Source organism: Populus nigra, chromosome 1, assembly GCF_951802175.1.
Source record: "Populus nigra chromosome 1, ddPopNigr1.1, whole genome shotgun sequence".
In the NCBI taxonomy this organism is placed as follows: domain Eukaryota; kingdom Viridiplantae; phylum Streptophyta; class Magnoliopsida; order Malpighiales; family Salicaceae; genus Populus; species Populus nigra.
This window is the reverse complement of record NC_084852.1, coordinates 7,519,276-7,534,147: the sequence shown is the minus strand read 5'-3', so window position 1 is coordinate 7,534,147 and position 14,872 is coordinate 7,519,276. Positions and strand designations below refer to the sequence as shown.

The 14,872-nt window shown below is 34.3% G+C and overlaps 2 protein-coding genes across 2 annotated transcripts; both read right to left on the bottom strand.

Moving 5' to 3' along the window:
- Positions 1-234: 234 nt before the first annotated feature.
- On the bottom strand, positions 235-2,703 carry LOC133701280 (laccase-17-like). Its single transcript, XM_062125179.1, has 6 exons — positions 2,557-2,703; positions 2,312-2,463; positions 1,965-2,209; positions 1,744-1,872; positions 684-1,655; positions 235-566 (listed from the first exon to the last, which is right to left on the bottom strand). The coding sequence occupies exons 1-6, from the start codon at positions 2,701-2,703 to the stop codon at positions 436-438; spliced, it is 1,776 nt and encodes a 591-aa protein (XP_061981163.1). The 3' UTR covers positions 235-435.
- A 5,634-nt stretch (positions 2,704-8,337) lies between these two features.
- Positions 8,338-11,019, bottom strand: LOC133695036 (laccase-17-like). Its single transcript, XM_062116786.1, has 6 exons — positions 10,772-11,019; positions 10,508-10,659; positions 10,160-10,404; positions 9,902-10,030; positions 8,839-9,810; positions 8,338-8,709 (listed from the first exon to the last, which is right to left on the bottom strand). Exons 1-6 carry the CDS (start codon positions 10,886-10,888, stop codon positions 8,579-8,581), a joined length of 1,746 nt encoding a protein of 581 aa, XP_061972770.1. The 5' UTR covers positions 10,889-11,019; the 3' UTR covers positions 8,338-8,578.
- Positions 11,020-14,872: the final 3,853 nt, after the last annotated feature.

The following is a 14,872-nucleotide window of genomic DNA, read 5'->3' as shown; positions in this document are numbered from 1 at the left end:
AGGATTGTAAATGATGGGGGAGCATAAGACTAGAGAAAGAAAGCTGTCATTGAGGCACTAAAGGGTAAACACTTTAATAGGGATTTGGATCGGAGAAACAAAAGGGATCTGATGTATGTAGCTTTGGAGTGGTGGCCTTGGAAGAAAGGCAAACGATCCCAGATATAAAAATTGTGATATCTGGAGTTCTTGTAGTGTTAGCTCAATCCTTTGTTTTTAAAAAAACGAAAAGAATAGCGAAATGTTTACTTGCATTAAAAAGAAACAGATACGTTCGTTTCCTTTCCTCAACTCGAACATGGGTAATCAGAATAATTTCAGAGCTTTAATGCTCAGAAATGGGCAAGGAAATAAACTGGCTGGTTACCAAAAAAAAAAGTCATCAAGGATTTTCTGGTCTCAATGTAGTTAAGAAGTAGCCAAAAGCCTTGAATTTCAACACTTAGGAAGATCAACTGGTGGAGGAAGCAGCTTGTGATTGGGAAGCTTTCCATCCAAGACAACCCAAGCCATCATCAAGCCCCAGCTCATGTGCAATTCTACATGACAATGCATGAACCATACACCTGATGACAGCCATCATCCACATGAAACAAGTCAGGAAACCATGGTATTACTACATGAATTTAATTATTTAAGCTAGGATATTACTTAGCATTATATACTTTTAATTAATTACCAACCTGGATTGTCTGCTAAAAACCGTATAGCAACCCAGCCTCCAGAGGGCACTCCCACAGTATTCCTTTCAACGGGGTCGACAAGATTGAAATTTTCCGGATCCTTTTTTGGATCAAAGTTCCCAAAACCTTGACCAACAACAAAGAAATTGAAACCATGCAAATGAAGAGGGTGGCTCTCAGCACCAAGGATGCTGGTGTCCTGCATAATGAGCTCCACGCTGGTGTTAAAAGGAAGCACAACTAGCTTTGTTCCATGGCTCACCATAGTATTGTTTTGTGGGGTGCCGGTATAATCAAAAGGGATTAGTGGACTGATTGGAAAGTTAGGACTGTAAACGCCCTTTGATTGACCAAAATGATGGGCTTCGAGTACAGCTTTGGTCGGCATTACAAATGATACATTATTAACTGAAGCTGCAAACCTTGTTCCATTTGGTCCCTGGCAGGTTTGGTTTTTAGAGCACGGATTTGTTCCGAGGCCTACGGTGAAGAAAAAATGTCTGTCGATCTTTTGCGGCACATTGGCTGGGAATTCTGCACTTGCTAGGCTGCGGAGTTTGCTGGTGAAAATTGTAGCAAATGAAGTGTCATTTAGAGGTGGTAGATTTGGTTTATAGAGCGGCAGTTTCTTAGGGAAGTGGCTTGATTGAATTGTTTTGCGTGCAACTTCATATTCTAAGATTCCAGCAACAGTTGAATTATCAAAAGTTCCTTGACCAGTCACGTAAGGTCTAGCAGACATGAAAAAACTGGCGTTTGGGTGGTGGGGCTTGGTCTTTAGAAGAACATTTGTGGTTTGTCCAGGAGCAATGAGAAGTGTCTCGGTATCAAATGGTTTCACATAAATAGCATCAACATCAACAACTGTGAGTGTATGGTTTGCTATGCTGAAGAAGAGCTCGTCATTGAGTTCGGCGTTGATCATGCGAAGAAGGTAAGTCTTTCCTGGCTTTACCTTCAGCTTGAAAGTATCTGTCAAGCACCATGCACACAAGGTCAATGAGAGAAAAAAAAATGCTCTGTATTGTTGTAGAAGGCCTGCTGCGCTAACATATTATACTTTTGGCAGAGCAGTTATACAATGGCCCTGGGAGTCCATTGATAGTGTAGGCATCAGAGACATTTGGGCCTCCACCCGTTTGCATTGCCTGGTTAATGATTGCCTCTGGATCTGCATTGAACCACTCTCCTGCAATTTATTTTGCATTATCGTTTGTTAGCAGACATAGGACTCCATCAACAGGGAAAACAAATGATCGGAACTTCCTTACTGTAGATTACCAAAGATGATCGGAACTTCCTTGTCAGGTTTAGCAAATGGATAAGGAGTGCCGAGTTTGGGAAGAATGATAAGTGGACCGTAGAGAGTTGATCTTAACCATGATATGTGGGCATGCCACCAAAGAGTGCCTCTTTGTCCTATGATGGTGTAGTTGTACACATAGCTCTGTCCAGTTTGTATAGGGCACTGAGTTATGTATGCCGGTCCATCAGCCCACCCACTTCGAAGCTGCCGAATTCCATGCCTGTATCAATGAAATCGTCGACAGAGATTTAGACCCAGCTTTTCGATACAAGGCTCACTTAAGTTAGAGAAAATTGAAGGAGGTCAGTCAATATATATGTACCAGTGAATAGAGATATTGTTTTGGACATGGTTAACCACTTTAATAAGAAGACGATCACCCTCCCTAGCAACAATACAAGGCCCAGGGAACTTCCCATTGACTGTTACCATGCTCTTGGTGTGGCAAAGGCGCGTCACATTTTGTAACATGACCTGCAAAATTTCATTTTCTATAGACCGTTAAAAACGAGGTTAAAAAAGAAGAAGAAGAAGAAGAAGAGAGAAAATTTGAACAATTTTAAGTACTTTCGACAAATTCATGTATGTAACACATACATCAAATTTGTAGTGCCTGGTAATGGCAATCGCAGGCTGAGGATGGACAAACAAAGTGACAAAAGAGGAGAGAAAAACCACCAGAGATGCTGGTGATGGAAGAAGATAGACACCCATTTTTCTTGTCTGTTTTGACTTTCCAACAAGGCTAGATGATGCACCAATTTGTAATCCTTGAAATGCTGTTTTTAGCTATATGTTCATCGAATCTTAGAGAGTAGCATATATCATTAAGGAATCAGATTGTGATGTTGAATGGCAAATCCACACTTGCCGTTAGCTATTAAATTCATACTTAATGACATTTATTTCTAGAATCACCAATCTTGCTGCAAAGATGGCAACCTACTCCTTGAGTTAAATTTACCAATAATACTTCTTATACTCCTGTACAATGAATGTCTAAGTATTATTTTGATTGAGAAAATTTTAATTTTTGCAATAATGTTTTATTATCTAGTTTTTATGTGAAAGTCTTATTAATTAAAATCCTTGATCTCATTTGGTTAAACATGCTTTGCTACAATCTAACAAGTAATGTTGCAATCAGAAATAAAAGGATAAACGAGATTTATTATAAGTTAAATTATTCAAAGACTAAAAAAACTGTAATTATAGAGAGATATAAAAAAATATTTAATTTTTATTTATTAAAATCTTCTTTCCCTGTGTATAATTATGAAAAATCTCTGCTTGCAAGTGAATGGCAAGTTATTGCTTGGAAGATTATGAAAATATAAATGTCAGGATTGAGTGTTGTGTTAGAGAATAATATAGATTATAGTTTAGGATATCACTTAACAGTTTAAGCTTTTGGGTTGAATTAGTTCTTTGACATGGTATCAGAGTCTTGATGATCAAGCGGTCACGAGTTCAAATCTCACCATCTTTATTTATTTTATAAAAAATAAGCATAAAGTAGTGTAAGTCTATACACGTTTTAAGCCCAAATAACTTTTACTCGAGAGAGTGTGTTAAAAAATAATATAAATTATATCTTGAGACCTTATCTAATAGCTTAAGTTTTCAAGTTGAATTGGTTCTTTAACATGAATATGATTTTATTGATTTTGAATTTTATTTGCAAATTTTCTTTTCAAGGGAAACTGGATCTTATTTGTTTATAAAGTATAGTTGTTTCAAGGAAATGTTTGCTTGTTTCTAGTAAATAGTTTTGATGCATGAGATTATAGGATTCCTATATATTAGCTGGTTGTGTGTTTATCTGGAGGAATGAGTTGATGCATGCCTCTTGAATTCATTTATTTGTTAAATTTGGAAGATAACATCATTTTGTTGCTAAGAGGAGGAGAAGATTGTTCAATGAGTCTAGGGTACTTGCTTAAGGTACTTGCTTAAGGAACATGCATCATTAATCTTAACAAACCAAGATCATGATTTATGGTCCAGGAGATAAATGAACAAGCTAAAATAATCTTTATAGTTCCTTAACACTTGTTTAAAATAACTTTTACATATGATTGGATTATAAAATTGTAAAATTTCACACTCTTAAAAGTACCCTTTATAAATATAATACAAAAAATTGTATAATTTTATATCACTATTTAGAAAAATATTAATATTAATACTAGATTTATAAGAATAAGAATTTTTTTTTCAAAAAAGAAGATCCTAATACATTACTTCTATGAATGATATAATTGATCATAAACTACACCAAGAAAGGGTTTGATTTTTTCAAACTATGATCGATGCTTCTTTTATATATATAGTTTAGGGTTTATATGAAGATCAGATGTTCTTTTTGGTTTTTATTAATTGCTTCAAAGTTGAGTAGTCGCAAACCACAAGTTATTCAAGTATTTGGTCTTTAATGGTAATCTACACGAACCATTAGAGAGAAATCTCCTAAATTCTTTTAGAAGAGAGAAATTTCTATACCTTTAAGTGTTAATTCTTTTCTTTTTTGTTTAGATATTTTTGTATTGTACTGTCTTGTATAGAAAATAAGTGGCATAACATGTTATTTATAGAAAAACCTAAAAACCCTATAAATAAAAAAAATATCAATTCATCCTTTAAATAATATCACATATATTATTTTAGAATAATTTTAGAAATTTATTCAATCAAGTCCCTATTTGATTTTTTTTCTAAGACTAGAATTATAATCTCTTGTATTCATTACATTATAGTACTTAATTTCTAAAACATAATTACAATCAAGTCACACTTGATTAATCATTTCATTTTAATTTTTGACTAATAATTCTTTTATGTGTGACCCATTATGTTCCCTAATAAGATAACCCAAATATAAATTACCATCCTAAATAAATAGGATTAAATAAATTAAATAATTTAATTTATTATCAGTTCAACAATTGATTGATTTATATTTGAAGATCAAATACAAAGTCTAACAACATGTCATGATCCCCTAAGTATTTAGAAAGTCATAGGTGATTCGACTTAACCTTTCATTGACCAGTTTCTCAGTGTAATTATTATCATTCATCAAGAATATTTTAATTTAAACATTATAGCATAGAGCATGTCAAGGTAGTGACTCCCTGATCTTGACATCCCGTTACATTATGCGCCCACATGCGACTCACTCATTTCACTAGTTTATCAAGATTTATTGCTAAAAAGGATATAGGATACACTCACGGAGATCATTTATTTTTTTAGAGATATATGCTCCAACAAGTTGTAGATACAACACATGGAGATGCTTGAAATGAATATAGTCTAGACAATCTACAAACTTGAAATGATATTCCTTGCATCTTTCTTTGACTGAATAAAGCATCTACTCATACATCTACCGTTTAAGGCAAAAGTTGAAGACCCAGTCCATATAGATAGATGTATCCATTCGAGAAGTTAATGATTACACATGCATCATAATTAAAATTCTATTGTTTTTTTATTAATTCAAAATATTCATTTAATTTCATGCATGTACTTGTTCAACCTTAAGAGAAAAGTAAAAAAATAAGGCGTATGTTGAGGCTTTGATATACGAGGCTTATATTGTTAAAGAGATCTCAACATTTATCTCGTACTATTTCGAGCCATACTTGAGAACAAGAATCAAGTGTGTTCCAAGACATGACGATGATGGGGAAGTGACTTCAAATGGAAACTTGTTTATACTTTTCTATCTTGGACGACCCTTACCAAAACATGTTGTGAGGAGAACATATTTAACAGAAATAGAATTCAAACAAACACATAATTATGTGCTATTTAACTCCAAAAAGTTTTTACGTGGTTCAGAACATATGTAAAAACTGTTTAATTATTCTTATATCTCGAGATATTTAATTTCATTACACATTTCTCATTAACTGTGATGGAGATGTAATTTATGTACAAGGTTTATCAATTGAGAGGGAATGCTAATGTTACTTTGAATTTACTAAGTCTGGATCCTAAAAGAAAGGTGAAGTGCTATAACAGGTATTTCGTCAATAGACATGTGTTTCATACTGAAGAGTATGGTCAGGGTAGAAAGACATGTAACAGGGGGATCTATGTTAAAGGATCAACTTTTAATGAGTTTGAAGTTGACTATTATAGGAAGTTAGAAGAAGTCATTGATTGCAGTGCCATAGCAAGCAAAATACAGTCTTTTTATTCAAATGTTATTGGTATGATATCACTAACAAAAAAATCAAATTAAATCTCTATCATGGTTTGGTCGAAATTAATACAAAGGCTAAACTCCGCAACGTCAAGGATATCTTTGTTTTTGCTAAGCAATGCCAACAAGTTTATTACGCATTCACTCCTTCATTTAAAAATGATTGTTCAAGAGTTGATTGGTTATTTGTTATGAAAATCAAACCCAAAAATCGTGTCCAGGTTGTTCAGAATAGCAACTATGAATTAACTGTGGGAGATGATGTCTTTCAACTTGATGAGTTAGTTAATCCATATCGAGTTGCTCCATCTAATGACTTAGAAGAAAAATCAAATTTTTGCATCGCCGAGAATACTTTGGTTAATGTTGACATTAGGGATTTAAATGGTGTTTTGAGAACCAACGGACATGTAGAAGTTGATGGAGATGACGATAATGATGAAATCAACATAGAAGATTGCAATGGAGATGCCTTAGTCCATTGTTATATTCCAGAGAGTTGGAAAAGAATTACTGCAAATGCCACTAATTTTCTGTTTTTGTTTAGTAGATTTTTTTAAAAAAAAATCTAAATTATTCCTGATGGGGTTATCGACAATCTAAGTTCATCGGTATATTCCAAAGAGTTTGAAAAGAATTACTACAAATGGCATCGCCACTGTTTACTCACCAATGAAATAACAAACAGTTTGTTTGACAATTATATGTCAAATTCAACGAATGAAATACTGACGGACCAAAACAGAACCACCGATGAAATGACATATAGTTTTTCTGTTGGTGATATATTATATTCATCAATGGAAATACTGATGGAATGAAGCGGGTAAAAAAAAAATTGGCACTATTTTTCCATCAGTAAATTCATCGGTAAAATTATTACTGACAGACCTCAAATCACTTGTGAGAGTTTTTTCAACAAATTATTTCTATCCGTGAGCCCGTTAAAAAAATTTGTGCAGACTGACTATGAGTAGAGGTATTGACATAAAAATATGTGAATAAATCTAAAAATTCTGGTTGTGTTTGGATGTCTTATTCTTATAATAATTCTACAATTTTTTTTTCCCTTTCGTTTATTGTCTAACTATTAGTTCTGAATATTTCACTTTACACTAAACAATTGCATTTTTACGAACAATTCCAACCTCCTCTAGCAGCGTACTCAAGGAGGACAATAGCTGCATAGCATGGCTTGACAAGCAAACTCCTAAATCAGTTATCTATGTAAGCGTGGGAAGTGTAGTTTTCATGCAGGAGAAAGAACTAGTAGAAATGGTTTGGGGCCTAGCCAGCAGCAAGCAGCCTTTCTTGTGGGTGCATTAGGACTGACTTTCCTGATGGTATACGGGAAAAAAAAAAACACTGTAGGGGATAGAGATTGCATTGTGAAATGAACAGCACAAATGGAAGTGTTAGCACACGCTGCAGTTGGAGGGTTTTGGAACCATGGTGGCTGGAATCCCACAAAGGAAAGTTTATCCGAATGAGTTCCAGCGATATGCAAAACTAACATACTTTGGGGATCAAAGGGTGGATGCAAGATATGTGAGTCATGTATGGAAAGTAGGCTTTGAGTTTGAGCCTGAAATGGAGAGAGGGAAGATTGAAGAAGAGCTGTAAGAAAACTAATGGTGGACAAAGAAGGGGGGAGATGAGGCAGATAGCAATGGACTTGAAGCAGAAGTTTGAAATGAGCATAAGCGATGCGATGGTGGTTTTTCTTCTAATTCCTTGAATGGATTAGTAGAGTTCATAATGTCTTGTTGTTGATTGCCTACATTGATTAGTTTATGTTTGTTTCCTCACAAGCTTTTTCAATAAGTAGCTAAGTTTGTTCGAAAGTGCATTTTGGTGATAATGCTAGTGTGGATTTTAGAGATGAGGGATTTGAATCACTGGCCAAATTGTACATTTTCAAAGTTAAAAGTTGTGATTAAATGAGTCTTCTGCGCTGCTCAATCATCATTTTGTCTTGCGCTTTGTTAGTTTTGATCTGTTCACTAGCTCACTTTTATTGTTCTGTTCTTTGTTCTTAAACCTTAGCACAAGAAAAGGAAATGGCAATCACATGAAAAAAACCTTCTAAGTAGCCAGCTAATTGTCCCCAGCTTGAAGCCATTTGAATCCGGAAGTTCTGAAACTAAACAAGTTCGAGCTCTTCATTTCGTTCTTTATTATACAATAAGAAATTCATTTTGCTAATAATTAGTTTCTCAATTGTGATAAAGATAATCTCGGAAGACTAATGCTCATAAAAAAAAAATTGCTCAAAGGAAATAAATTGGCTGGTTGCAAAGAAAATCTGAAGAAAAAAAATCATCAGGGCAGTTTCTGGTCTCAGTGTAGTGAAGAAGCAGCTCGAAGCCTTGAATGTCAACACTTGGGAAGATCGGCTGGTGGAGGAAGCAGCTTCTGATTGGGAAGCTTTCCATCCAGGACAACCCAAGCCATCTTCAAGCCCCAGCTTGTGTGCACTTCTAGATGGCAATGCATGAACCATACACCTGATGATGCCATCATCCACAAATGATACAACTCAGCAAAACATGGTACTACGTACGTACATACATAAATCTAATTATCTAAGCCAGGATATTACTTAGCACATTATATACTTATAATTAATTACCAACCTGGGTTGTCGGCTAGAAAACGTATAGCAACCCAGCCTCCAGAGGGCACTCCCACGGTATTCCTTTCAACGGGGTCAACAAGATTGAAATTTGCAGGATCCTTTTTTGGATCAAAGTTCCCAAATCCTTCACCAACAACAAAGAAATTGAAACCATGCAAATGAAGAGGGTGGCTCTCAGCGCTAAGTATGCTGGTGTCCTGCATAATGAGCTCCACGCTGGTGTTAAAAGGAAGCACAACTAGCTTTGTTCCATTGCTCACCATAGTATTGTTTGGTGGGGTGCCGGTATAATTAAAAGGGATTAGTGGATTGATTGGAAAGTTAGGACTGTAAACGCCCTTTGATTGACCAAAATGATGGGCTTGGAGTAGAGCTTTGGTTGGCATCACAAATGATACATTATTAACTGAAGCTGCAAACATTGTTCCATTTGGTCCCTGGCAGGTTTTGTTTTTGGAGCATGGGTTTGTTCCAAGGCCTACACTGAAGAAAAATTGCCTGTCAACCTTTTGCGGCACATTGGCAGGGAATTCTGCACTTGCTAGGCTGCGGAGTTTGCTGGTGAAACTTGTAGCAAATGAAGTGTCATTTAGAGGTGGTAGATTTGGTTTATAGAGCGGCAGTTTCTTAGGGGAGTGGCTTGATTTAATGGTTTTGTTTGATTCTTCATATTCTAAGATTCCAGCAACAGTTGAATTATCAAAAGTTCCTTGACCAGTCACGTAAGGTCTAGCAGACATGAAAAAACTGGCGTTTGGGTGGTGGGGCTTGGTCTTTAGAAGAACATTTGTGGTTTGTCCAGGAGCAATGAGAAGTGTCTCGGTATCAAATGGTTTCACATAAATAGCATCAACATCTACAACTGTGAGTGTATGGTTTGCTATGCTGAAGAAGAGCTCGTCATTGAGTGCGGCATTGATCATGCGAAGAAGGTAAGTCTTTCCTGGCTTTACCTTCAGCTTGAAAGTATCTGCCAAGCACCATGCACATAAGGTGAATCAGAGGGGGAAAAAAAATGCTCTGCATGGTTGTAGAAGGCCTACTGCGCTAACATATTATACCTTTGGCAGAGCAGTTATACAACGGCCCTGGAAATCCATTGATAGTGTAGGCATCAGAGACATTTGGGCCTCCACCCGTTTGCATTGCCTGGTTAATGATTGCCTCTGGATCTGCATTGAACCACTCTCCTGCAATTTATTTTGCATTATCGTTTGTGTTAGCAGACATAGGACTCCATCAACAGGGGAAAAAAATTGATGCAAGTTTTAACGAGCTCTTATTCAAAGTAGCTTAATTAATTCCTTATAGTAGATTACCAAAGATGATTGGAACTTCCTTGTGAGGTTTAGCAAATGGATATGTAGTGCCGATTTTGGGAAGAATGATAAGTGGACCGTAGAGAGTTGATCTTAACCATGATATATGAGCATGCCACCAAAGAGTGCCTCTTTGTCCTACGATGGTGTAGTTGTACACATAGCTCTGTCCAGTTTGTATAGGGCACTGAGTTATGTATGCCGGTCCATCAGCCCACCCACTTCGAAGCTGCCGAATTCCATGCCTGTATCAATGAAATCGTCGACAGAGATTTAGACTCAGCTTTTTCTATATAAGGTTCACTATATTTGGAGAAAATTGAAGGAGGCCAGTCCATATATATGTACCAGTGAATAGAGATATTGTTTTGGACATGGTTAACCACTTTAATAAGAAGACGATCACCCTCCCTAGCAACAATGCGAGGCCCCGGGAACTTGCCGTTGACTGTTACAATGCTCTTGGTGTGGCAAAGGCGGGTCACATTTTGTAACATAACCTGCAAAAGTTCATTTTCTTTAGACTGTTAGGAATCAAGTTAAAAACAGAGGATAAAACATTTGAACAATTTTAGGTACTTAGACAATGACATGCATGTAACACACACATACATCAAATTTGTAGTGCCTGGTAATGGCAAGTGCGGGCTCTGGATGGATAGACAAGGTGACAAATGAGATGAGAAAAACTGCAAGAAATGCTGGTGTTGGAAGAAATGAAGCACCCATTTTTATCTGTTTCTTCTTTTCGAGAGGAGCTGCTCTTTTGGGACTGTATGTACATCAAAGCTTAGAAACCAGTATATATAGAGAGTTGGAAGGCAGGGTGTTTCGTTGATTAGGTGACAGAAATTGTATAGTTTAAATTTGAAAAGAAAACTAGAACAAGCTACATGAAACTATGCATAATTTTCAGTTTATTAACAACTTTAGAGTGCAGTCAAAGCCAATTGCCTTTGTGTCCTTCCTTTTGAAGTAAAAAACCTGTCTTCCCTACTTAAATAATATTATCCCAATTTTACTGGCATGTCATTTTCCAGATTTCTTACATGCATTTTCTGTCTTGGGTAAAAAAGACTTCCATTTTCAGCAACAAGTAGGGTTTCCATTTAAACCGCTTCCACCCATCCATGGTCATACTGGTGTAACAGTGATAGGTTTCCATTTTCTGTTGCGTATCAATGCTGCTACGTACCATAACAGCAATGCATTGATTAGCTATCTCCCCGCCATCATCAAAACTTAAGATGGTATTTTCAGTTGGTCGAAATACTAATTGCAAGCAGTTTTTGAAAGAGCAATCTTAGCCAACATCAAGAAGTTTAACTATAATTATATAGGATGTAGCTCAACTGGTTAGATTCTGAATTTGCTATTAAGAGATTATCATTTCGAGTATCACAAATTTCAAGGTTATTAAAAACTTATATAGCCATTAATTTTAAGATTTCAGAGAATTAATTGATGCATGTGTAAACTGGAATGGTTAAAAAAAATAAAATTTAACCACGTATGTAAGATAACAGCGCAGTGCTTGCTGACAAAGCTAACCAAGATCGGTGTTTCTATCAAAGAAAGTCTATTTCAGTGTTAGATGTGTGTAATGAAGTACAGGCTACAGATGAATAGGAGGGAGACCGCACCTGAAGCAATTTTATCTCAAGCAAACATAGCAACATACTAACTACCGTGGGAATATATAAATATAATTCCCAGAGAATTTCTACATTTTGAGGTGGAAAATGCTGTTTGATTTTGATGGGCACAAATCGAGCCTATAGCTGAGAATTTCATCTTCACAATTATGTCAAACTACCCTTGATTTCGATGGGTCGTGATTTTTAAAAAATTCGTTGGTCTGCACAGCCATGGAAACGTATAGTCAGGGCGGAGAAAAAAAAATAAATTAAAAGGATCAAATTAAAAGAATTTAAAAAAAAATAAAATTTTAATTATTTTATACAAGAAAAGAACTGAAAAAAACATTTTGTTGTAGGGTCAGGATATCTGCCAGCTCTCTGCCTCCGCCACGGTGTATATTGCAGCTATTTGGACTAGAAAAATAAATAAATTGATATTTATGTTAATTTTGATATAAGAATGTCAAAACCATCTTGAGACATAACTAAAAAAAATACAAAATCTTCAAATTTAAAATATATTTTTGTAAAAATATCATATCAACCATAGAGTATGTTGAATGAGTTGTTTTTTGATGGATACATCCCAACATTCTCAAAAGCAATTATGAAATTAATATCCAATAAAAATCAACTTCTGTTGGAGCTGTGGTTGTTGAAAAGCATCAATACCCTGACAAATGTTCTCTCTCTTTAAAGGGATGCATTTTAATTCGGGGAAAAAAAAAACAGCCTCCCATTTCTGGTTCTCTACAAAAGTGTAAAAAAACACGACACTGTTCCGTGGTTTGTTCTGTCTCCAAGCCTCATCGAACCAAATAAAACACTTAGAGTATGTTTGGTATTACTTTAGTGGTTGTGATTGTGATTTAAAAAAAATTATTTTATAAAAAATACTTTTAATTGAGGTTGGTTTGAAAAAATAGGTGTTTGGTTAAAACTGTGGTTGAAATTGAGGTTGAATAAAAAGTAGTTTAATGTGTTTTGTTAAGAATGCTTTTGAAATTAAAGTTATAAAATAATTTTAAAAAATATATATTAAAATTGATGATTTTTAATTTAAATATTGTAGATTTAACTATTACTATTACTTCATAAAATAAATAATACTTTATATAAAATATTTTTTATTATACCATTAAACCATCTACAATTCTATTACGTACAAAATTCATTCGACAAGAACTACAGTTTCTATAATTTTTTGAGCGTGCAATAAAATTAGATAAAATATTATCAAGAATAAAATTAATTTGATATTACAGTGCGAGTGAATTTAATTCGTTCTATACTAGTTTTTCAGGAAAAAAAAATATTGTTTACATGAGAATGTAAAACTAGTTTTTTTAAAAAAAATATATATAAAAACTATACACACTAAATAAAAAAAAATCACCCGAACAGTGCAAGTGAATTGCACTATGCACGCGAATACAAAATTTAAAAAAGCAGCCTGGAGCTGCTTCGCCAATGTCGCGTTCAAAACGTGAATTGGCATGGGTCCCACCAGTCATTTTTAGTGTTTTTGACATTACCAAACATTATGTTTGTTGTGGAGCAACCACGCAAACAAACGGCCTCTTAGTTATTAATGATGTGTTTTGTAGTGTGCTTAAACTGTGTTTTTTTTTAATTTTAATATTTTTTTATATATTTTTAAGTTATTTTAATACGATAATATCAAAAATATTTTTTAAAAAAATAAAAAAAATATTATTTTAATATATTTTCGACCATAAAAAACTTTAAAAAATAGCTTCTATCACACTTCCTAGGTGTTTAAATGTCTAATCAATTAATCAATTCAGCTATACTGTAAATAATTTGTTCAATTGAGTCCCACATTTTAAAATTGCAGTCAATTGAGACAAATACTCAAGTTAATCCGATGAGTCCGTTAAGTGGACTGTGGGGGCATATTTCTCTATTTGTATGGGACCTTGGTATGGAATTAAAATTTTCTTTTCTTTTTCAAGTTTTATCTATTAACATGAAACTTTCTTCTTCAATTTTACTTTTTGTATTTCTATTTTTATGTTTGCTCTGTTTGAACAGAAAAATCCCAACTCCAGCTCCTTTCACATAGTAATTCGAAGGAAATTATATATTTTACTCGATTGACTATAATTGGAAAACATGGGGCTCGATTGAGCAAATTATTTATATAAGGGATACATTGATAGAATGGGGACTAGTTATGTGCCCGCACCATACATGACAGGAAAATAAATAACTTTTTAAAGAAAATTAAAGATTAACTCAATAAACTGAGATAAATATATATATTAAGATATCTGATCATGTCAAGCTAGGAGCTCTTAAATTTTCTAAATTTTATAGTAATAAAATTATTTCTTGCATCTATGCTTAAAAAAGAAGATTTCAAACAAATTATAAAGCTAAATATCCAATCAACTCAAATATCAAAGCACAAAAATGATAAAAAAAATATTCAAAAGGAAAAAAAAAAGGCTGAAATCAACCTGAGACAACTTATCATTCCACAACTCAGGTTATGAGAATGGAATAACCTCATAAAAAACAAATAAAAAAAATAAGAAGCAAGATTTCCAACTAAGCCAAATTTGAAGGATAAAATTAAAAAAAATATATTTAAAAAGAATGAAAAAAAAAAGACTTGGGTGAAACCCAAGTCAAACTTGTCAAACCATAATCTAGGTCATGGGACCGAGTTAATCCCATAGAAAGAAAAAAAATTGGAAAGCTTAATCCCCAACATAACCAATAGTGAAGGATGAAGTCGGAAAAAAAAATAATTAAAAAAAAAGACCTAAGTTAGCCTGTAAATCCTGGGATAAATTGAAAATAATAATATAATAAAAATTAAAGTGTAATGCAATGAAATAAGAAAAGAAAAACAAAATGGTGTTAACGAGATAAAAGAAGAAGAGTTTATGGCTGGAAATGCCTATTTTTCAGTGGCGAAAACGATCTTGTCAAACCATAATCTAGGTCATGAGACCGAGTTAATCCCATAGAAAGAAAAAAAAATTGGAAAGCTTAATCCCCAACATAACCAATAGTGAAGGATGAAGTCGGAAAAAAAATAATT